Below are 23,761 nucleotides of genomic sequence, written 5' to 3' on the forward strand. Positions count from 1 at the left end.
CTGCAGGCTGCCCAGCATGGGGCCCTAACAGCAGTTGAAACGCCCCGCAACACCATCACCCTGCACATGGAGTGGCATGGTTCAGTTCTTCTGGATGCCCAGCCTGTTGCAAACGTCAGCAATGACCGCTGACTCGAAGTTGCATCCCTGGTTACTGTGGAGCTCCTCTGGCATGCCAAACCGGCAGAAAATCTCTACAAGCCCCGCCGCCATCGTGGCTGCAATCTGGTCCGGGACTGCATATGCCTCGGGCCATTTAGTGAAATAATCCATAGCCATGAGCACAGAGCGGTTCCCAGTCTCGGTGGTGGGAAAGGGGCCCAGAACATCCACAGTTACTCTCTCCATCAGGGTGCACGGGCAGAGGGATTGCAACAGAGTGTGTGATGACAAGTCACAGCAGATAGACAGCACAAAGAGCTCCACGTGCAAGCGTTCTACAAGTGTCTTCCCTGTCTGGAGCCAAATGTGTGTCCAGGAGAGTTCCTTCTGGGCACAGCAGAACTCCTCAGGGCTTACAATGCCAAGTCTTGTGCTACTAGTAGTGATGGCCACGACCGCGGCGCTCCTTCCTGCTGCTTTCGGCTTTTTTCTCAAGGCGCGTGCAGCACCAGCACTCCTTAGTAGCGCATGGATGCCGGGACAAAATACCAACATTACTGTGTAGGCGCCTGGCATGGTGCTGAATAGAGATTTTGTACTCCTGTAGCACCATGATCCACCATGCTACCTGACCCTCGGCCTCTTTAAACTGCATGAGCCAAGTCAACGAGGTGTGATCAGTGCACAAAGGGAACACTGTACACGTAGGGCCGAAACTAGCACAGTCCTGCCACAACAGCCAGCAGTTCCCTTCATGTTGTGCAGTAACTGCACACTTGCTTGCTCAGCTCCCAGTTGTAATAAGTAATAATCCGCTCAATACCCCCTGTACTTCTGAGAATGGCACTGATGCCCTTGTTGCTATCATTTGTCATTAGCAGGAATGCTAGCACCAGTGCCTTGCACAGGCACAGAGGGCATTAAACGCATACTCAGCTTTCTTTGGCCCCTTTTTCTGTAAGCCAGTGTAACGGTGCAGCAATGTCAGCGAAGCTATGCATGAAGCAGTGGTAGTACAAAGCCAAGCCAAGCAAGCTACACATCTCACCAACTCTCTGCGGCACAGGCCACTGCTGCACTGTGTCCACCACCTCTGCACTACTCACTATGTGGCACCCCAAATCTGGCATGTGAACCAGCACGTCATCGAGATGCCACATGCCAGTACCCACTCCACAGGTCCAGTGAACTGAACTATGCAGGTCCAGGGCATCATCAATGTACAGATACGAGCCGGACAACAACTCCTCCTGAACTTGCTTCCCAAACATGGGGTAAGCCTGTTGGACCATGGTGCTCAAGTTTGTCGCCAGTATGCTCACCTGCTTCCCCTTCTGCCCTTGCCTGTCTTGGAGCAGTTTCCTGACAGACAGCACCACTGGTACTTTCCCAACATGCTGCTGGAAAGCTGCTGTCAACACTGTAAAGTCACCATGCTGCTGTGCCAGTAAGTCCATAAGTACCTGGAGTGCTATTCCGTCTAGGGCCAAGCATAGCTGGATCGTCGTATCTGCCCCTATCCACCCACAAAGCTGAGCGACTATCTGCAGCTGCATCGAGTAAGGCTCCCATGGTCCTTCCTCTTGTAGCGTGGCAGTAGAATGTGTGCTGGCTCTACTCCATTGTGCCTCAGCTGTATGCTGCTGGCCACTGCTGCCTTGCAACTTTCTCTATTGTTGGATCCACTTTCACTTTTGCTCTCGCTGGCTGTCACACTACTTCTCTCGCCGGCCATCATGCTGCTTCTTCCACTGGCCATTGCACTGCCGTCTTCCCCACTGTTGGCTTCTCTTTTACCACCTTGTCTACTTCCCCGGCTGCCACAGAGTTCTTTGATCCTCTGCTCAAGCTGTTGTATTTCAGCAGCAAGATCCCACTTCTGGCACCAGTGAGGCACCACGTAAAGGAAGAATCAGGAAAAGTCATGTTCTGCTTGGAAGAAGACTCTTGTATCAAGACAAACAGAAACTGATGTACATCAAATTAACTGAAGCCCTATACTTTCTTCTAATGGTAATGTAACTAAAACCAACCCTCAACACAAAACCACACATAAACACATCTCAACCCAGGAAAAACAACATAAATAACAGTAACTGTCACTCAAAAAGGGAGCGGAGAAACACGCTCCAATGGGAGTGCAGCCAATGGTAGAACACCGCAATACTTTGTTAGCCCCCTTTTGGTGGTGGATCAGTTTTTCATTAGTAGTCACAGGATGTTGCCCACAGGAGCTGTTGGCTGGATATTTTTGGTTGGTGGATTATTTTCAGACCAGTAGTGACACTTTTGTTGAAAACTGCATCAGCACTGCTGTGTTGGATCCACTTGTACCAGCACAACACAAAATAACACACCACCACCACGTCAGTGTCACTGAGAATGATCCACCAGCTAAATAATGCCTGCTTTGTGGTGGTTCTGACCATTGAAGAATAGGGTGAAAGGGCACTAACAAAGTATGCAGAGAAACAGATGGACTACAGTCTGTAATTGTAGAACTACAAAGTGCACCTATATGGTAGGTAGAGGTGATAAAAAGGACAATGATTGTAGAAACAAAGAGGTGGTTTTAATGAAGTGGCCAGTCGTTGTATGTTCACTAACAAGAAAAGCAATTTGCCTCTTATGCCAGCAGAGGGCAGTATGCATCAACAATAGAAGATAGGTTTCAGTGGGTGTTGCTTTTGCCTTCTTTCACAGAGGTCCACGTTTCACCTCTACATACGGCCATTAGCCTAACAGGCATATCCCAAAAGCAAGGCTGACAGACAGACAAGCTGATAGAGACAGGGGTGCGAGAGGCTTTTGCATTATGGAGAGAACAAACAGTCCCTGGGCTCTAACTGACACAGTCTATCTCAGTCGTGCTGAAGGGCGGCTGCCTGTCTACCTCAGACACTCAAACAGACCTATTTTGTTATCTTGCCTGTGTTGATGGCCTACAAGACATTGTTTGTCCTTGCCAGTGTCTTTGGAATTGCACACTGATAGCCATGCCGCTGGGGAGATGTGTAAGATGTTGAATCAAATAGGGTCTATTAGTAGCCCTAGTGGGCATTTGGTGAGGAAAGCCATTAGACGTACAAAATGCCAGGCATTATTAGAGCAACAACATATATGCCAATTAAGTAATATAAAAGTAGATTTCTTTGAAAGAATGAGGCTACACATTCCTCAGAGCAATAAAAGCCTTCATAGCTGATGTATATGCCACATTATATTAATATTCTTTCACACCGTCTCCAAAAACCGATTAATTACCCCCACACTTAAAGATATCAGTCATTCTTTGAAGGCCTCAGGTTTTTTCAAATTGTATTAGACATGATGCATCCCTGGAGACGCCACACTCACTGGAGCTGTCATCCGAAATGAAATGAATTTAGATTATTGTAATGCAGAATGGCTGCTCCTACTAAGTCTTTGCGATTTTAAAAAGGGTGTAAAAGAGCACAGTAACTTGATCCGGAACATAAAATGTTCTTCACCACCGCCCACATATCAGATGCTGTCCTTGAATCTCCGATGGAACAGTCTGCACAGCAAATGTGTTTAGTAATCTCCCTGAAGGAGAAATTACAGTGGCAATGCTAATATGCATTCATGCTCCCTTGAGCACATTAACGAGGGTGATGATGAGTGCACTTTCCTAGACAGAGTGGTGATCGGAATGCCTTCAGTGTTCATTAGGCCTAAGGGCAGACCACCATATCCAGTTCACAGACTTTGTGATTGTAAAAAGTTGAATGGTGGAAGAAGTATGTGACTTACAATAGTTTTCCTTAAAGGAATGCTCAACTCAGTTTTCAGCCCTGATCTGCTGCATCTGTAGCACAATATTAGTTACTTGTACTTTTTCAAAAGAACAGAAAACCTATCAACTCAGAGCACACTTATAATAGAAGCCAACAGGCAGGTGCTGAAGCAACTTCAGATATAGAAACAATACTGATTACATTTTAAAAGACCCATATCCTAAATTTTTCTTGTATTTTATTTCTTTCCTTGACGTCTGCTTATGACACTTGTGTGGGTTTGTGTACCAAGGGTGGTTCATTTTTACATGACCATTTTCCAACCTCTCTTTATCATTTATAATTAAATAGTTTTGTGTAATATATGTAATATATGTAAATGTGTTGGTTTTCATGATATCACAAAAATTCATTCAAAATGGGCTGTTTTGGCAGCTTAGTTTCCATATGAACTGTATGGTCTGAGGAGTATTTGGACACCTGACCATCACACCTATATGATCTTGATGTACATCTCATCCCAAAACTATGGCTGTTCATTTGAAGTTGGCCCGCCTTTGCAGCTATAATGACTTCCACTCTTCTGAGAAGGCTTTGCACAAGTTTTTGGAATGTGTCTGTGGGATTTTATGCCCTAATGTTGGACAAGAAAGCCTGGCTCACAATTGGAATTCCAGTTCATCCCCAAGGTGTTCAGGGGGTTGAAGTTAGGGCTCAGTGCAGGCCATTTCAGTTCCTCCACACGAAACTCATTAAACCATGTCATGGACTTTGTGCACAGGGGGACATTCATGCTGGAACAGGAAAGGACCTTCCCCAAACTGTTGCCACAAAGTTGGAGGCATATACTCTAAAATGTCTTTGCATTAACATTAACTTTCAATGGAACTAAGGGGATTAAACCAAACCCTGAAAAACAGCCCCAGCCCATTATCCCTCCTCTACCAAACTGTTATACTATTAGCAGTAGGTGTGGCTGAAACACTTGAAACATATTTCATTTGTCGACACCCACATATTTTTGCCAATAATTTTTTTACAAAAATATTTTGTGACTTCATATAATTTAAAACATTTGTCTTACAGACAGTACTAGCATATACAATTTAGGAAATCAAACTGCAGTGCAGCTCACATAACATACAGGGATGAAAAGATAACTCTCAGAACAAAACCTTGTATCTCCAAAAATTTAACTTTACAGGACAAAGAAAAATGTTCTTAAATTTTAAAGGAAGTAAATAGATAAATGTTTTTTTTCCAAATAATTTTGGACCATTTCTGTTGGTCCATTTAGTTAAAAATGTAAAAAATTAAAAAATAAAAATGACAAAAATAGAGATACGAGGTTTTGTTCCGACAGCAATGCTATGCTTGGTTTGTGAATGTAGTTGTCCATTGTTCCAGTTATGCGATTGGGCACCCGCTAAGGTTTAGGGTTTACCCATCTTTTTACCACTGGTTGTAACCACTGCATTCATCTTCCCTTCACTCTTCCTCCTTCTTAGGAGCAGGAAACAAGGAGATACAATGTTCTGCCCTTTTAAAGGTACAATGTGACAGAGGTGGGAGCTCCATTTTGTCACTGCGGGTGACTTGCCTTCTCAAAGGAGTAAAGCAAAGCTTGGAGTGAATAAAACCCTGCTGAATTACTTCAGCTCTAACCTGGAATTATCGATCCTAGCCAAGGGTAGCAGAACAATGTGCGAGCAAAGCTCTCCATCTGAAAGCTTTTTTTGTGGCTGTGCAAGGCCACCTACACCCACACTTTTAAAAGGGCGAGAGAAACGACCTGATTGGCTGCTGAGGCTTTTTGAAGTAGCCGTATTTATGGCAAGTCCTTTTAGAGGTATAGTATGGACAGCTCTGTGAGACTGGTAACTAAGATACAGCATCTGGTCACATAAATCACATTTTTTAAACATCTGACAGTTAAATTTCTGGGGCAACAAACAAAATGTAGCACTTCTACTACTTAAATCATTTGGACATTTGATTGGCATTGCTATCGGATGTTGGCTTTCAGCCATTGTTATTGTTATTTTTGATTTCTGCGCCTAATGCTGCCAGTTCTCGTTGGCTGTAGGCTAAAGTTCACACTTCTGCACTGTGGTTTCAATCTAGTATGTCAATATTCTTTGTTGACTGTATATCTCACACTTATTGGCACACATCTTGCATTTATGGCCATTGTCTTCATCAAAATGAAGCACTACCATAGTTGATTAGTGCAAGCTGATTGGTTAGGGATCTAATAATAGTAACGCTTAGTTTAGTCAAGACTGACAATTTGATAAGTAAAGAACGTGGATTTGCGGATAATATTTCAGCACTCATGACTGTTTGTGGTAAAACCACCCAAATGATATAAGTGGACCTCAGAAAATGTCAAATATGTGGCCTTTAAGTAATATTATTCTTATATCATTCTTACAACAATCTTAAAATGAGAAATATTAAATATATTGGCTATTTCAATTTAAGATCATTTCACTTCACAAGATAGTCCTTTTTGTGTTTCTGTGATCCAGAAAGCCACTTCTCTATTAAATTTTACAGTCTTTCTATTTAAAATGACAATTGTTGGTCCTCTTGTTTCACTTTTTGGAGTATGTCTCAACACACAAATTATTAAAAGGTCTTTTTCAAACATTTGCATCTCAAACATCCTTTTAGTCATGCTAAACAATCCATTTGAACCAGGTAATCAAGGGTTATATAAAATACAATGTTGTAGAATATCTGGCTGATTATTGACAAGCTGGTTCTGATATTTGCATCATTCTACTAAATGTGTGATCCTACAGTAAAGTGAAGTATTCAGATCTTAGATGTTTACAAGGAGTATGTTAAGCTCTATTTAAACCCAAGGCAAAAATTGAGACAGCAATAAGCTAAATATATATAAAATCATAATTATAATGTACTTTCTATTGGGAGGTGCCTGTCCCAAACCCTAACCCCTAAATTTCAATTTGTGAAAATAATTATATTTTTTGAATGTTGTTTTTTAAAAGATCTTTTTGGTTTCTTTAAGTTGAAAGATTTAGATTTATATATTGTTAGAAACACTTTTTTCCATTCATGTCACACAAACAGTTTTAGTCCATAGGCGGAGCCTTATTTTAGGGCAGGAAGTGAGACTGCGTCCCTGTCCGTCATGGCCACATAGTGAGCAGTTAGATCCCACTGTTTATGTAAATGTGATCAAAGGTCTGTAACATTAAGAATCATCACTACTAAGTAAACTTTTTTGTGCTGTAATGAAAATTCTTTATTTTGATTAAAAAGTAAGATTTTATGTGTGTACAAATGTTCAAAGCTGTGTTTGGTAGTCATGTCCTGGCTGGTGTTTTTGATTTGTGTTGTTAATGACAAAATGGAATGTTCAATTATTTTTTTTAATAAATAAACATAATTAACATAATTAAGGTATAGCAAAAGGATTTCAGTCAGTTTGGTAGAATGATCTATATACAGCCACTGTAGTTCAAAAAATAAAACAATGTACTGAACCCATCAGCATAGCAAAAGGTTCCATGTTTTTACAGGTCAAAACATCTGCACAGAGTCAAATAAATATGAATAGCACTACCCAAATAATGCACGATTTTAATGCACTATTGAGACTGACTGGAGCTCTTTGCACCAAAAACAATATTTCATAATATTCTCCTAATAAAACCTGTAGCATATTTGTTCTAAAAGCAAGTGGCTATTTTCTCCTAAGGCTCCTCAAATGACTATAGTAAGTTCAGCAGTCCAATGCAATCACATCATTTAAAGTACCCTCCAGGCACGCTTGATAAAGGTGAGCAAAGGCAATCTAAGAAAGCTTAGAAAATCTAAGCTTTCAGTGATTTAAATTGCAAAATAAATATTTTCCTCAAAAACATGTTTTGAGAAGTTATTGGCACCCTTTGCAATTCTTATGAACAATATCTTGATAATATGTTGCCAATCATATTGTACTTTTTTTTAACACACCTGAGCTTTTAGGAACTTTTAAGTGTTCACCTATGAGCTCCTGTTTAGCAGAGGTACAAATGCATGGTGACAAGCAGGTCACACATCCTTAGTCATGTATCAACATGGGGGAGTTTAGAGAATGCATAAATGAGATAAGACCAAAGCTTGTTACCTTTCCTAAATCAGGCAGTGGCTATAAAAAAGCATCACACTTGAAAATGCCCTTCACTATTAGAACAATAATTAAGATGTTTCCAACAGCTTGAGCTGTGATAAACATGCCTGGAAGTGCCCCTGCACACAGTAAGAAGGATGCTATAGGAGACTAAACATTCTTCAAGGATCCTGTGTGCATATTAGGGTCACCAAGTCTCCAAAACCATAATTAGATGCCACTTGTATGCCAACAAACTAGGCTACTAGAAAAACTTGCCAAATTAAAGTCTCTGCTGACCCATAAATGCAACCCTGGAGTCTGTTGAATGTCACTGGAACTTTGATTGCAACCAAGAGGTGATTTGACTCAGGAGGCAGATTAAGGTCTTGCAGAGAACAACTTTTTATTCACTGTGAAGGATGGTGGTCGGTCTGCTAGGGTTGGGCTTCTTCTCAGTGCCTACACAGCTTTTAAATAATGATGTCCACTCTAGGGAAAGAGTCAAACACTTCACTGGGTTTATGGTAGTCATTACAGAACTGGAGACTGGAGGATTTGAGGCCAGGACAATAGGGTTAGGCAGGCGATGAATGATTCTCCCATTTCACTTTCCATCCTCTCCATGATCTTCACTCTAACTCAGTCCTCTGCGTCTGTCAACCCATAGGCCCCAGTGCCTCAGTCAGCCCTACGATGTATATCCTGCTAGACTACATGAGTGAGTTCAGTGGGACATACTTCCAGTAACAAATATTGTTCTCTTTTTTTGGTTGAGCTGGGCACCAAATGAAAAACCAACCCCAATGAAAAACAGACAATGACCTTCAGATGTATGCACGCATGTAATACAGGTGCATCTCCTAGTTTATGAGACCCAGTCATACACTTATCATCCAAGTTACCAGGAATTTACAGTTAGCCAAGCGAAAAAGGGCTAACACTTGGCCTCCCACACAGAGTTCTCAGGATTGGGCTGGATGATTATAGGCTTACTGGTGGGCTCGCTGGGCCTCCTCCATTTATCTTCTTGACTAGTGGCCCAGTTTTCTTGTGGCTCAAGCTTTTTTGCACATCACTGTGATGAGTCTGAACTGGGAATGCTGGATTCTCCCGGGGCCTCTTTGGCTTCATCAAACAAACCTCAAGGTCTTTGCATGTACTTTCTTTACTGTAAACAGGACATAGGGGAGTATGAAATCTCAGTCATGGCCAGCCACCCCAGGCATTTGCCTGAGGGTTTAGTTGAACCTTTCCACCGCTCTGTTGGCCTGTGGGTGGTACACACAAACACGTTCCAAATCCATGAAAATGTCTTTTTGGTATTCTGACATGACTGAACAACAGGACCAGAGGACTCCTTTAATGGCCGGTTTTGGCCTGTGATATATTACACAGTCATCAAGAAAACATGTGTTTATTAATTTGTTTTGTCATGGAGCTGCTTTATGCTTGAAATCTGAATTACACTATAGTAAAGCAAATTAGCCTGTTTAAAAAAAAAAGAGTATAAGTGCCAGAAGCAGCACATGGAGAGCCTGGACGTCGCACAAGTCTGTCCCAAATGCACACATTCAAACCAAGTACCATCAAAGTCTCTCGCTCTATAGGTCTGTATGTTGTTGATTTTACCAAAGTGAGGACTTTGAGGAGGACTGTATGGCTTGGGGTGCTATTTGGGACAGGACTAGAGACAAAAATATGAGAGAATGAACCAGCGTTGTTCTGTATGAAGCCTTTAGCTAAGCTACTTTTGCCAGCATTAACGAGCAGGATAAAATGGATTCACACACCAAAACACAGGTTAAATTCCAGCTCACTGTTGCTTCACTGACACAAATTTTTCCTTCTGGTCACAAGACAGCAAACCTGTTTTTGTGTGTGGAGCATTTAGGCTACTCTTGCTCCACTACACTGTCTTTGTTAGCACCACAGGCTGGTGTTAGCGTAGCAAGCAGACTGCAACAGCTTCATACACCGCAACACAGACTCGATATATGCAAATTTAGAGAATAAAGCCTCACATCTGAGCGAGGGAATTTGAGTGACACAAAGACAGACTCTGTTCCCTGGTGTGTTGAGCTATAAGCCTACTACGCTAGCACTACCATAAGCAGCTCCGCTGTGCTTAGCACTCTTCAACATTCAGCATTTGTTGTTACTTAACATTTACTGGCTGGTCAAATGAAAACCTAGCTAGTTTATCTTCTGATTATTATTATTATAATGTTGCAGCAAAAACTTATTCATAGACACCCTATTCACCACTTGTAAAAGCCTAACATGGGTAGTGGAGGGAAGGGGTGGGGTTTGGAAACTGGGGGGTAGGGGGGCGTTTACAATTTGCATAGCTGTCTATATTCATAAATCTTTGCATTCATAATGAGTGTTAATATTTAGGGGTGTTTCTATGCCACTTTCAGTAGTTTCCTAATAATAAGGCATAACAACACCACATGAAAATACTTCATTTATTATTGAACATGGATTTTTTATGACTAACAATATGACTCCAACAGCACTTTAATGTAATAGCCAGTGTTGCATGTCATATCTGTCATATCCAAAAATAATAAATGCTATTTCCCTCAATGATGAATCAGTGAAGGTTGTCTTTTAAATCATGACCTTAAAGTGTAGAAATGAAGCGAAGGCACAAACAATAAGTTACAAAAGATGATTCAACAGGAAATGTAACCTGGAACGGTACTGCAGGCACACACACACATAAGCACACACCTAAACTCACACACATACACAAAGACACACATATGCACACAGCAGTTTTGGAAAGAAAGGAGCTGAGGATGAGAGAGAGAAAGAGAGAGAGAGAGAGAGCAACAGAGAAGGAGTGAGTGGAGAGAGGGAGAGAGTGAGGAAAAGGATGACTCACCCTTAGAGAGACCCTCCTGTAACTTCAGGCAAGCACGTCGGACGCATAAATAAATGATGATGCGGGGTCCTGATGTGGGTTTTTATAATGGCAGGATGAGGCATCTCTCTGCCTCTCTATCCCTCAGGGTCAGGGATACTTTTCCCTCCGTTGTGAGCGGCGCAACTGAAGCATCGATTCGCCACACATCATCTGTCTGGAATGAAGTATGATTTGTCTGCACTTTTGGGCTTTTGAACCTGCTAAGCTGCAGATAGAACACAAGTAGGAGTGTGCAGCCAGGCATGCAGGTGCTATATGCCTTCAGCTGATGGTGGAATCTTGCTTTTGTTAACTTACCTGTCATTAAGTAACTACATATCCATTCACCTTACTCATTATATACTGAGGTGCAGTGTATTAGGTACATGTACCTTGTATCTACAATCAGAAACACCCACCATATAGATGCACTTCGTAGGTATACAGTTAGACTGGCTTTACGCAGTGAAACTTTCATGCAACTAGGTGCATATTGTTTGTTGCATGCATCATAATTTCCATGCAACTTGACAGTTACATGAAGCAATTCAAAGTTGCATGCAACACATTTGATTACTTCACTGGTTAGCCAAATTAGCAGCTGGTATTTTTGATACATTTTATCATTGTTGCTATATATAATTAGGTGTTATTTACATATTTGCAGCATCTGTATACATTTTTTGTCTGTCATTGGCATCTCTGTCACCCTTCTGTAATAACTTTCATCTTTAGGATCTCAAAAGAATTTATGCTCTGTGTAAAATTAATGAGCATCAAGAAAAAACTAATATAGCTATATACACCGATCAGGCATAACATTATGATCCTTGTTTCTACGCTCATTGTCCATTTTATCCGCTCCACTTACTATATAGGTGCACTTTGTAGTTCTACAATTACAGACTGTAGTCCATCTGTTTCTCTGCATACTTTGTTACCTTTTACCCTGTTCTTCAGTGGTCACGACCCCCATGGACCCTCACAGAGCAGGTACTATTTGGGTGGTGGATTATTCTCAGCACTGCAGTAACAATGATGTGGTGGTGTGTTAGTGTGTGTTGTGCTGGTACGAGTTGATCAGACGCAGCAGTGCTGCCAACTGTCTATAGCTCATCTGTTGATGCATAGTATCAGCCACTCTGTTCTCCATCCATCAATGGAAAGAGACCACGATAGGACTACCACTGACCAGACATCATTTGAGTTTTGGTTAGAGAGGGCACCAATCAGGTATTGGTATTGATACTATGTATCGGTATAAGGCCAATATCAGCAGAAATGCTGGATTGGATATTGGAGGGTAAAAAAACAAATCTGATTACACCATGTAACAAATCTATCCTGACATAGTGCATACTCACACTGTGTGATGTTGTTAGCTTTGTATTTCTTCCTGTGGGTGGTAGAGTGTTGGAGTATGATAGCCTACGTTTATATCTTAAGTGGAGTACTGCAATTAAAAACAGCTCATTGTAAAGCTTTAAAGAAACAATGTTAGCTCAATATCAGCCGATAATGAAGACTTCAATATCGGTATTGGAAACGATCTTTAGTTGTGGACCATTCTCATCACAGTGGCACCAAGATGTTAGTGGCATGGTAGTGTGCATTGGGCTAGTGCAAGGGTAATCTTGTGGGACCAGATGTAATGTTGTAACAAGAATGCACGTCCAGGGAAAACTCGTTAAAGCTGCACTATGTAAGATTTTCAGGAGAGAAAAACATGGTGAAATATGGTGTGCATGCACTGCTTTGAGTCTCCTTGTTTTTATGTATTAATCAACACATTACTTAGTATTCTATGACGATGACAATAGTAGGTCATTCACTTGCATCCTCAAAAGACATGTCCTTCACCAAGTTTTGACTGAATTCTCTTTGAATGTTTCAACATGGGCGTAATTATCAGATTCATCTGCTTGCAGGGGTCCGAAACACAACCAGTATCACAAAGTGTTCCTCTGCATGTCGCATGCAATTACACAGTTCCACCAGAGAGGTCTCCAAATCCCTAAAATGCACATAGTATCTTTAAAGTAGCTTTAACTTTGGTACTGGAATGTGGCAAAATACACTGCAAACAAGCGTATTCTCCTTCTAAAACAAGCCCCTAAATTCTTGTAGTCTTTGCTCTTGTGGAACAATTGATAACACAAGCAAAACAAGCTAGCTAACAGTACTGTTTTTTTGGAGATTTACATCCACGGGCTAGCAACAGCCTTGCTGTCGGTTGGAGAATGTTGAGAAATGCACCATCACTTTGAGCTTCACCTTCATGAAGTGTTGGGTAGCTTTTTAAGTTTCACCTTATTTCCACCCATATTTAGCTCAAAATATCTAAAGGTTGTCCTCAGACGTTCTCGCTACGAGATCATGTCCGGCCTAATGAGACTAGTACGAGTGTATCACGTGCAGTGCTTCTGGAGTGTTAAAACAACTCAGTGTCACTGGGTTGAGAACTGTCCACTAAAAGCAAAGATATCCAGTCAACAGTGCCAGAAACTGACCACTAATAAAGGACAAGAGGATGACTAACACAAATCGTGCATGGAAAAAGATGAGCTTTATTGTCTATACCTGTACATCAACAAGGCGGGTGTTGCTAATAAAGTTCCCCCATTCCGTAAAGTGTTTTTATTGCTAAATACCAACTAATTTACTAATTTTCAAATAATTTTAAGGTAGCCAACAATGACAAAGCTTCCTTCACCAACTGCAAGCTCTACTGGACTTAAAAAGTGGTATTAGTACAAATGTAAAACATAATTATGCTAGTTGGAAAGTGTATAGTTGAGGACAGACAGCAGTAGAAATAGAAAAATCTGCATGTTCTCAGCGGATGGGCAGCCAAGCCTGATGTTTGTTTGGACAGCTTCCCTGTAATACCAACACACACACAAACTCCCTCACTCTCCCCCTGCCTCTCTGCCTCTCTCTCCCGCCTTCTTCCAGAATACTAATTCGTCTTATCCCACCCCCCCCCACCACAACCCCCCCACCACCACTGTTTCCCTCAGTGCAGTCTGAGACTAAAACAGTGATTCCTCCTCTAGCTTGAGGCAGTGGGCGCGTGCACATTGATGCGGTCAGATCCACACACACGCCTGGGTGCGTTCAAGGTTACGGAGCCGTGCGGACAGACTGGACACCACACACACACACACACACACACACACACACACACACACACACACACACACACACATGCACACAAGACATACAGATGCAGCCACACACACCCCTCACCACCACCTCCAGTGTGACGTGATTGTAATATAAGATAAGATGGAGAGAAAGAGACAGAAGAGAGACAGAAGGAAAAAAACAGAGACAGTTGTTTATATGTGCATGGTCTGCAGAATGTGTCCCGGAAAGCTAAAAGAAAGAAATATGGAAAGAGGGAGGGGCAAAAGGGGGAGGGGCGGGGAGATGATGTACTGCATTGTCAGAGAGAAATGGAGAGTCTTTTGGCTTCTACCATGACTGAGATAACTGTTGGCTCAGGACATCCACATATTCTAGACCAGGGGTTCCCAACGCAGACCGAGCTGCAACCCCGGTGGATATGAATCTGTATTTTTTGTTACCATATTTTCGATTGAATTCTGCTTTTGCTTCTTCTTCTTTTTTCAGCCCTAAGAAACAGTTTGCAAATGTCAGTTTGTTCATTGTTACATTAGACATCAAATGAAAGCAGCCAACAGCAACCTACAAGCACCTGCAAGGCCATACAGGGATGTGATGTTGGCAAACATTTTAATAGAAATACTTAGGCCCATATCACGGAAAACTGCATTTTCCTCATTTTTTTAAATAAACTAGTTTGCTGTGATACATAAACATTGTCACTCTCAAATCTATAAAGTCCATGTATGGAAACTAAGCGACAACCAATCTATTAACATATATCCACGTCTTCACCCTACAGCACTTTAGCCCTGCCCACTCACACTAAACCATAGAACACGGTCATTAACTGGGCTAGAGTGCAATCCTTACTGAGCTGTGGACAGTTCGAGCAAATGGTCATGCACTGACCCCACATGCTGATCACTCCTTACCTGTAGGCTTAGCTCAGGGGTCTCCAACCAAAATGTTAAGAAGAGCCATTTTGTCCTTTCAACAAAAGTGAAACCACCTTTGGAGCCACAACATTTTATGTCTGTTTTGCTGTAAATGGCTGTAAATATGTGTCGGTATGTGCTGATGTGCTAGTACAGGTTAAAAATATAATATGAACGCAAATGCAGACTTACTTTGCTCTGCTTTGTAGCCGCTTTTCTCACATCTCCAGCAGTAAACTTTTCCACGAAAGTAGAGTTTCTTGTAAAATGTCTCTCAACATTCAACTTTTTGCGAGGCTGAAGTCGCTTCTCATTCACTAGCTTCTCGTTCGAATTGTCCTGTTTCACCTTGCCTGAGGCGCCAGAATGTACTGCTGCACCATTTAAGGTGGAACGGGAAAATTCGAACGAGAAGCTGGCGAATGAGAAGCTGGTGAATGAGAAGCTGGTGAATGAGAAGCTGACTTCACGACTTAGTGTTTGACAGTTTCGTGTTGCAGATTAAAGGTATCAGGAAACAAGTCCATTCCTCTCCAAAATTATTTTTCTCTTAGCCATTTCCTTAGCTACGAGCTAGGCGAGACTGTCTGCACTGCTGTGTGATCACTTTTGGAGTTTGGCACGCAGGCTACTTCCCCCTCTGCTTACTGCTGCACTGTTGCATCCCAGTACTAAACAATCCACAATCCCATACCGTTTCACAGCCCAGTGGCTGGCAACCTCTGGCAAAGACTATATGCTATAGCGGCACACTAAATAAGAAAAAACTATCGCTAATCTTCTTTGGCTAATTGGCACTGTCATAGGATACCACCTTTGCCAAATGTTTTTGTAAAATATCTGCCCTGCTAGATCTGCCCGTCAACTGTGAGCACTATTATTGTGAAATAGAAGCATCTAGGAGCATCAATAGTGTAGCCACAAAATGGTTACCACTTGAAGTGCATTGCATGTAAAAATCACCTACCCCATTGCATCATTCACTACAGAGTTTCAAACAGCCTCTGGAAGCAACATCAGCACATGAACTGTGTGTTGGGAGCTCCATGAAATTGGTTTCCATGGTTGAGCAGCACACAAGCCTAAGATCGATAGGAGCAAAGCCAAGTGTCGGCTGTAGTGTGTAAAGCATGCTGCCACTGGACTCTGTAACAGAGGAAATGTGTTCTCTGGAGTGACAAATCACACTGTTATTTGACCATCTGATGGATGAATCTGGGTTTGATGGATGCCAGGACAATACTACCCTCTGGAAGGCATAGTGCCAACAATAAAGTTTGGTGGAGGATAATGGGCTGGGGCTGGCCCTTTCTTGTTCCAGCATGACTGTGCCCCTATGCACAAAGTGAACTCCATAAAGACATGGTTTGACATGGTTGGTGTGGAGGAACTCCAGTGGCCTGCACAGAGCCCTGACCTCAACCCCACTGAACACCTTTGGAATTAATTGGAACATCAATTGTGAGCCAGGCCTTCTTGTCCAACATCAGTGCCTGACCTCACAATGGTCACAAATTCCCACAGACACACTCTAAAATCTTGCGGAATATCAGAATAAGAGTGGAGGCCGTTATTGACACAAAACGGGGCCAACTCCATATTTACACCCATGGTTTGGAATGGAACGTCCAACAAACTCATATAGTTGAGATGGTGAGGAGTCCACACACTATTGGCCATACAATATATTTTATGCAGTGGCCAATCTGTATCAGAACACTTGTATTTCCACACAGTATTTATATGTGCATTTTGCAGTCTATGCTGAATTGGCATGTTATGCTACCTGCTATGATCATAATTGTTTGTCAGTGAAAGTTTATAGGCTTGATTATCTACATGACTGTTTTTTGCTTTGTGTATGAGCGCACACTTTACGTGAATGAACACTTAAACAAAAGGTTTTACAATGGTATTATACAGTTGTTGTTATTATTATTCAAATTATTTGGTGATACATTAAATATACAAACAGTATATGTGCCTGTTTTATAGATACTTTAATAGAAACTATTCTATTAAAAAGTTTTCATTTCTAATGTTATATTCAATGTATGCTGGACGTGAATGTGCAAAATCTATATATTCTAAACCAAAATAAAAACAGCATTGAGTAGGTATTCATGCATATCTGTCTTGTTTGACCCATACATTGGTAAAAAGAAACTAAATGCTATGGAATAGCTAATGTTTGGGTTGAGGATCATCACCTAAAAGGTTCGTTAAATAAAAGGAGGATCCAACCTCTAGTTTAAAAAGAGGCCAAAAACTCCAAGTTCTCAGAGTTTGTTTACAGCTGTCTGTCGTCACACCTAAATAAGATATATCATTTTACCGCCATAGCTGTAATTTTTAAAATGAAGAGTTAGAAAAGAAAATCATCTCAAAGCTCAAACCTACGGAAGTCCGGAGAGGCCATAAGGTAGTTATAATTTTCTAAATTGTTATCTTGAGATATTCCAAGATTGCAAAGTTGTTATCTTGAAATAACGAGTTAGTTATCTTGTTATCTCGAGATAACTAAAGATGTTATCTTGAAACAAGGAGTTAATTACCTTGTGATCTCAAGATAACAGTTGATATCTTGAGATAACAAATTAATTATCTTGTAATCTCAAGATAACAAAGTGATCTCAAGATAACAAAGTTGTTTTCTTGAGATAACAAGTTATTTATTTTGTGATCTCAAAATAACAAAATGATCTCAAGGTAACAAAGTTGTTTTCTTGAGATAACAAGTTAATTATCTTGTGATCTGGATTGTTATCTTCAGATAACAAGATAAGCAACTCGTTATTTCATTATAACAACTTTTGTTATCTCGAGATAACAAGATAATTAACTCATTATCTCAAAATAACAATCCAAAAAATTATAACTACCTCATGGCCTCTCTGGACTTCCGTACTCCGGACTTCCATACAAACCACCATTTTGAAACATAAATGAATGTAACATCATTATGCTAGAAGTTAACTATGCTGCCTGTCACTGCCTAAAAATGATAGAAACACACAGTGAAAACAGAAGTTAGAACACTACTGGGATGATTCCTACAGTATTTAGGAAATTTAGTCTAGTTAGGATACTTCTATAATACTATTTTTCTGGAGTTAGTATAAGATTATGAACTGTTATTCGCTAATAGCTACTGTCCTCACTGAAGCTGTCATGCTGACTAAACAGATAAGATTTCAGAGTTAAGAAGTGTCTTTAATACGGCTCCAGGTCTATAATGCACCCTCTCACATCAGAACACTGTGAAGGACTTGAGAACTGAATTATTTAGAAAGGTGAAAATCGATGGAATTCCCCTTTAATATTATGACGTCAAATTCCTTTAAAGTACAATGGCGTAAAAGACGCCAGTGTTATGGCGTACATGGAATTAGCTTGTGAAAAACGGCGGGAAAAGAAAGACAAGAAAACAAAAAAAAAAAAAGCAAACCTCTCAGACACACTGACTTACTGACTGACTGACTCAAATCTCACAGCATGCCACAGAGCGTGTGTGCTGCACGCGTGTGTGTGTGTGTGTGAGGGAGGGAGGAGAGGATGACGGGGAAGAGAGAGCGAGAGAGGGAGAGAGAGAGAGAGAGAGAGGCGCACACACTCGCAGCCTCGCTGAGAGAGGAGAGGCGAGAAAGAGAGTGAGACGCGAAGAAGAGGACGAAGAGGAGGAGGTGGAGGAGGGAGAGATAGAGAGAGTGAGAAGAAAAAGAGCAATGTCTGCTGAAAAGGCGCCTCTTCGTCTTCCTCGTGCACTGACCGGCCCTCGCTGAGACACCATGGGCTGTATCGGCTCCCGCACTATCAGTAAGAAAAAAAAACGTCTTTTATTTATTTATTTGACCTTATTCCGTCTTTTTTCTGCTAGGCTAAGGACTGGGGGATACTCAGAGACCCCTACCACCTCCCCTCCAGCCTCGCAGGGGAGTGTGTGCGTGTGTGTGTGTGTGTTTCTATGGAAACCCTTTGGGGTAAAAGGCCGTTTAGTCTTCACAGCTTTTAGCCCGTCATGTAGGATGGTGGCTGGCGGGCTGCTGAAGGAAGAAGGGAATGATGGGAGGAAAACGAGGGGATCTGAACTGCCGCAGACTGAGCGAACGGTTAGAGATAGCGGGGGGCTGGGAGGGGAGACACGGATGAAAGCAGAGAGATAGAGTGAAGGGCGGATGAAAGAGCGCTAGAGCTGAGGCGTGCGGTGATCTAGGGGATGGATGAAAGAAGCGAGTGAGAGAAAAGATATATAGGGAAAGAGGTAAAAAGCGCGGGAAAGCTGGGGAGGACGTGAGGAAACGCGCGTGTGGAGTCCCACCAGATGGATAAGTGACGCTAAGGTCAAGAAACGTGCTGTGTTGTGTTTTTTTGGTGAAAATACCAGCCGTTTCGGGATCTGCATTGTGGTGCGTGTGCGCGCGCGCGCCTGTCTGTGTGCGCGCACGTGTGCATGCGTCACAAAGATGCTCAGGCGTGCGCGCGGTGCATTTCAGGTTAAGTGGTAGAAAACGACTGCACGCGAAAAAAAACAGAACATACACACTGCCTCACACACCTGTGATGGGCAGCCCCGCATACACACACACACACACACTCACACGAGCTCAGGTGTGACATAGAGGCAGCCGGCGGATGTGGCTACAGTAGGTCAAATTGTGCTAAGTCAACAGAGCCCGTGGCCACATGAAGCATGACGGCGGTTCCGCCAACATGACACGCGCTCTCGCCAATTCAAACAGCAGCTGTAGTGAAAGCTCCCGCTGGCTGCGTCCAGAACCGCACACTAGCACCCTACATAGTACGCCAAAAATTAGGGATGCACGGAATTTCAAACCGGTGTTAATGTAGTTCAGAAAAAGCACAATGTTTAGGTGATGCTGGACCTAAACATTCTGTTTTTTATGTACACAAAGGCATTCAGGACTGCTGGACTACTTAAATGTCTGCATTTTATTTCTTGTACTGCATTAGGAGTCCTACTGAAATAAATGTTACATTTCTCTGTGATGCTGTTCCAAGTAGATTTCTACATTTCTTCAATTCTATACTATTAATATATCGGATCAAAAATCAAATAATCCTAAATCACATCCCTGTAGAAAACAATACAACCCTATTAGAAGTGCATTCATTAGTACATACTATACTACATACTATATACTATACTATACATAGTATAGTAGTATGCAGTTTTGGACACAGCCATTCATTCTGCTTCATGGAGTAGCAGTTTGCAATGAGAATAGCAATAAATAGAAAATGCAGTGTGTTTTGTGTACATCAGATATAACCTTTTAAAGGTACAAATGCAATACAGGCTACAAGTCTATGTTATAGTCTAATCTGATAGTCACTGCATCAAAACGTAGTTGTTGTGAAAGCTCCCATTGGCTGCGTCCAGAACTGCATACTAGCACACTAAACAGTACGCCAACAATTAGGCAAACTGATGTTGATGTGCTCCAGAAAAGCAGAATAGTAAGCCCACTCACATTAATGTGGGACTTTTTCCATAATCCAAGTAGATTTCTTCCTTTTTAAAAATGTTTATACATCAACATCAGTATGAAAAATATCAGATATTTCCATGTTGCATCCCTATTAAAAATACTTCAACTCTTATTAGAAATGCATATAGTAGTATAGTAGGCAGTTTTGGACACAGCCATTTATTCTGTGTCTAATGGAGTAGTGGTTTGCAATGAGAAGATCTAGTTCAAGGACAGAATGCAAAATGTAGTCCTTTGTGTTTGCATCATATGCAGTCTTTTAAAGGTACAAATGCAGTACAGGCTACAGATGTATGTAATTATCTAAGCTGTCTGTAACTGCATCATTTCTTTGCTTCTTTGGAGCACGTATAGAACAGAATTGTTCTGTGGGGGTATCTCAGTAAAGCAGCATTTGAGTATGTAAACCAGTGCTGATTCGTCAGGAAGGTTTCTGGACTACCACTGAAGCAGTGGGGAGCTACCCGTGAGTGCGGCAGCCTATCAAAACAAAACCCAGGCCGGGAATGAAATAAATAATTGGCGCCGAGTTTGACCTTTGATTGTCATTGAGCCTGCGTGAGAGGCTCAGACAGAGCCGGTGGAGAGAAAGTGGGGGTTTCTTTCTGAGGAGAAAAAAAACAGGACACGTTCAAAACCCTACAGCAGTGAAAGTGGTAAAGTGGGGCAGAAAATTGGGCAAATTAATTTAACGTCCCTTTTTTTTCTGCCCGACAAACCACACTGATTAAAAGTAATGCCTTGAATGTAGCTGAGTCAAACGTCAGCATCATTTTCATGGGAATAAAATATTACATCAATGGCAGTTATTGCCAAAAGTCAAAATTATGTTGATGTAATATGTTTCATTCTTTTGGAAATGAATGATTTTTTTCACTGTCAATTTGTGGGTCCCATTTCCTGTAAAGAAGTGCAGCACGACTGGACTGTGTGAGGGTAGAGGGTAGCTTCCTGTTTGGGTCTGGAATTTGTTTAGGAAATTGGTTTGCTGTAGGAGGAGCCTGGCTGTCATATTTAGCGCAGTTTGCTATAAATAGATTCTGGTTTACCGTGACCGTGGAGAAGAGAGGAGTGGAGATGTGTGCAATATGGGTCAAATTTTTCCCATACAACAGTCCAAACTGTCTCATATGTTGTGAGAGATATTTTTGTTTTTCCATGTAAAATAAAGCACAGTGAGGTCCCCTTAATACTGTATTGTTAATCAAGTTTCATCCACTTTCTTATTAAGCTGTTTATCTACTTCCAAGTAACTGTCTAGAGTTACAGGCCTTATTGTTGGTTGGTTATCTCGATACGTACCACTTTTAAACATGCTATGAGTCTTTTATTAAATAGAATTCAAATATGAAGTTATGAAATAACATGGGATGAGAAGGATAATTCACAAAATTCCCCCTCTACATTCTATGCCTTATAAATCCCCCCCTCTCCTTCAGTTTCCTATGACAAAAAACTTTGCAGATAAAACTGCCACAGTCATCCACATTGTTAATAAGCACACTCTAAATCCCTGACACCCGTTCCGTTTCTCTGCCATCTCACCTGGCATTCAGTTTAGCATCAGTTTGTAATCAGAGCCATACTTATTCCAGGATGTTCAGCTGCTTAGCTGAGACTCTACTGCTTGAAATTTAAGAAATCCAGAGCTTTGGCTTCCCAAGCACACCCAGCACCAGTTCCCCCTTTTAGAATGCAGCATTCTCTGCCTCCCGACAAGGACTCCTTGATCATGCCATCCAATTCATTTGGCGCTGGTCTTCCTAAGGATACTTCATATGCATCCACTCACTCAAGATCTCCAAGAAGCTCATGAGAAGCTGGCATCAGTTTAATCTGGAGTTCTTTTAGGGTCTGGCTTCCGCAATCTCAGCAAGCCGCCCGCCCCAGAACTCCTGCCGAAGCTTCTCAGAGTTCCTTCCTCTGTTCCCAGGTCAGTTTTGGGTACGGTCCAAATGCGCAGAATAAGGTTGAAATGTAAATATAAGGTATTTACATTGTTTCGTGAGACAGGCCCCAGCTCGTGTTTTTGTTGTTGTTGTTGTTTACACACTACTGTTAGAGTGTAGGGGGCCTCCAAAGACTCTTGTGACCTGGGGCTTCACAAGTCCATGATCTATCCCTGCCCTTGAACTTGAATTAAGTTATCCGGCTATTTTCAAAGCACTCCTTTGTGAACTACCCCCTGCTCCTCTTTTCTTTTGTTGTAATGCCACAAAACTGCTTTAGAAGATCTCCCTGCTGCAAATAATGACTCAGTTTCACTTCTATTAGTCATATGACAGATGGCAGTGGAGATGAGCATTGCCAGCCAAAGCCACCAAGTTACAAGAAAACCAGTGTGTACTGTGATATTATGTAACTCAAGCCACTTTCAAACTACTTGTAATTCAGCATCTACTTCATTATAAACACTTGGATTGTGCTTACACATAGGCTTCTAGGTCCACTATATAGGTGTGCAATCACAGACTGTAGCCCATCTGTTGTCATGCGCACTCTCTACCCTGTTCAGCATTGGTCTGACCACAAGATAGCTCTTGTTATTTGGGTGGTAGATCATTCTCAACACAGCAGTGATATTCACATGGTAGTGGCATGGTATTGACGCTGGTATGAATGTATCAGGCACAGCAGCGATGCCAAGGTTTTTTATACATATCTGCTAGGTTGAAAGTGGTCTGACACCCAACATTGTCCAGCTCTGTGGTCATAAACTGACCACTGGATTGATTTACATCGACATAGCTAACAGTTATACAAATACAGGCAATATATTACAATTTAAAAGTTCTGACTCTGTGTAAAAATTTGGAATCATTGTTTTCAATAATATTAATTTAATTTTGTTGCAAATAAAAGTACAAAAATATTCTGATATGTTCCTAGTGCTCTATAACAAAATGAATCATTTGTAGAAAGCTGTAAAAAATGTTTTAGACATTCTTGATGTTTGAAGAACGGTGAGTGGAGCTAGTGATTCTAACATGATTGAGAAAGATGTATAACTGTACAACATTAAGATCACCATTTTGAAATTACAGTAGATAATTACAAACAGCTCTTCATGGCATGGATTCAACAAGGTGCTGGAAACATTCCTGAGATATTTTTGTCCACGCTGACATGATTGCATTGCATAAATGCTGCAGATTTGTCAGCTACACTTTCATGCTGCAAATCTCCTGTTCTACCACATCCAAAAGGTGCTCTACTGGATTCAGATCTGGTAACTGGGGAGGCCATTGAACTCAATGTAATGTTCATAAAACCAGTTTGAGATTTCT

General features: G+C 41.5%; 1 protein-coding gene across 2 annotated transcripts in view; it reads left to right on the top strand.

The window, feature by feature from the left end:
* The first annotated feature begins 18,558 nt into the window (after positions 1–18,558).
* fam131ba (family with sequence similarity 131 member Ba) overlaps positions 18,559–23,761 on the top strand; it is a 58,541-nt gene continuing 53,338 nt past the window's right edge. For both annotated transcript variants that reach the window (XM_036567230.1, XM_036567231.1), the window contains exon 1: positions 18,559–18,780. In XM_036567230.1, the coding sequence (XP_036423123.1) occupies positions 18,753–18,780 (28 nt within the window). In that variant the 5' untranslated portion in view covers positions 18,559–18,752. The remainder of the gene's footprint in view (positions 18,781–23,761) is intronic.

Source organism: Colossoma macropomum, unplaced genomic scaffold, assembly GCF_904425465.1.
Source record: "Colossoma macropomum unplaced genomic scaffold, Colossoma_macropomum, whole genome shotgun sequence".
NCBI classification, from domain to species: Eukaryota; Metazoa; Chordata; class Actinopteri; order Characiformes; family Serrasalmidae; genus Colossoma; species Colossoma macropomum.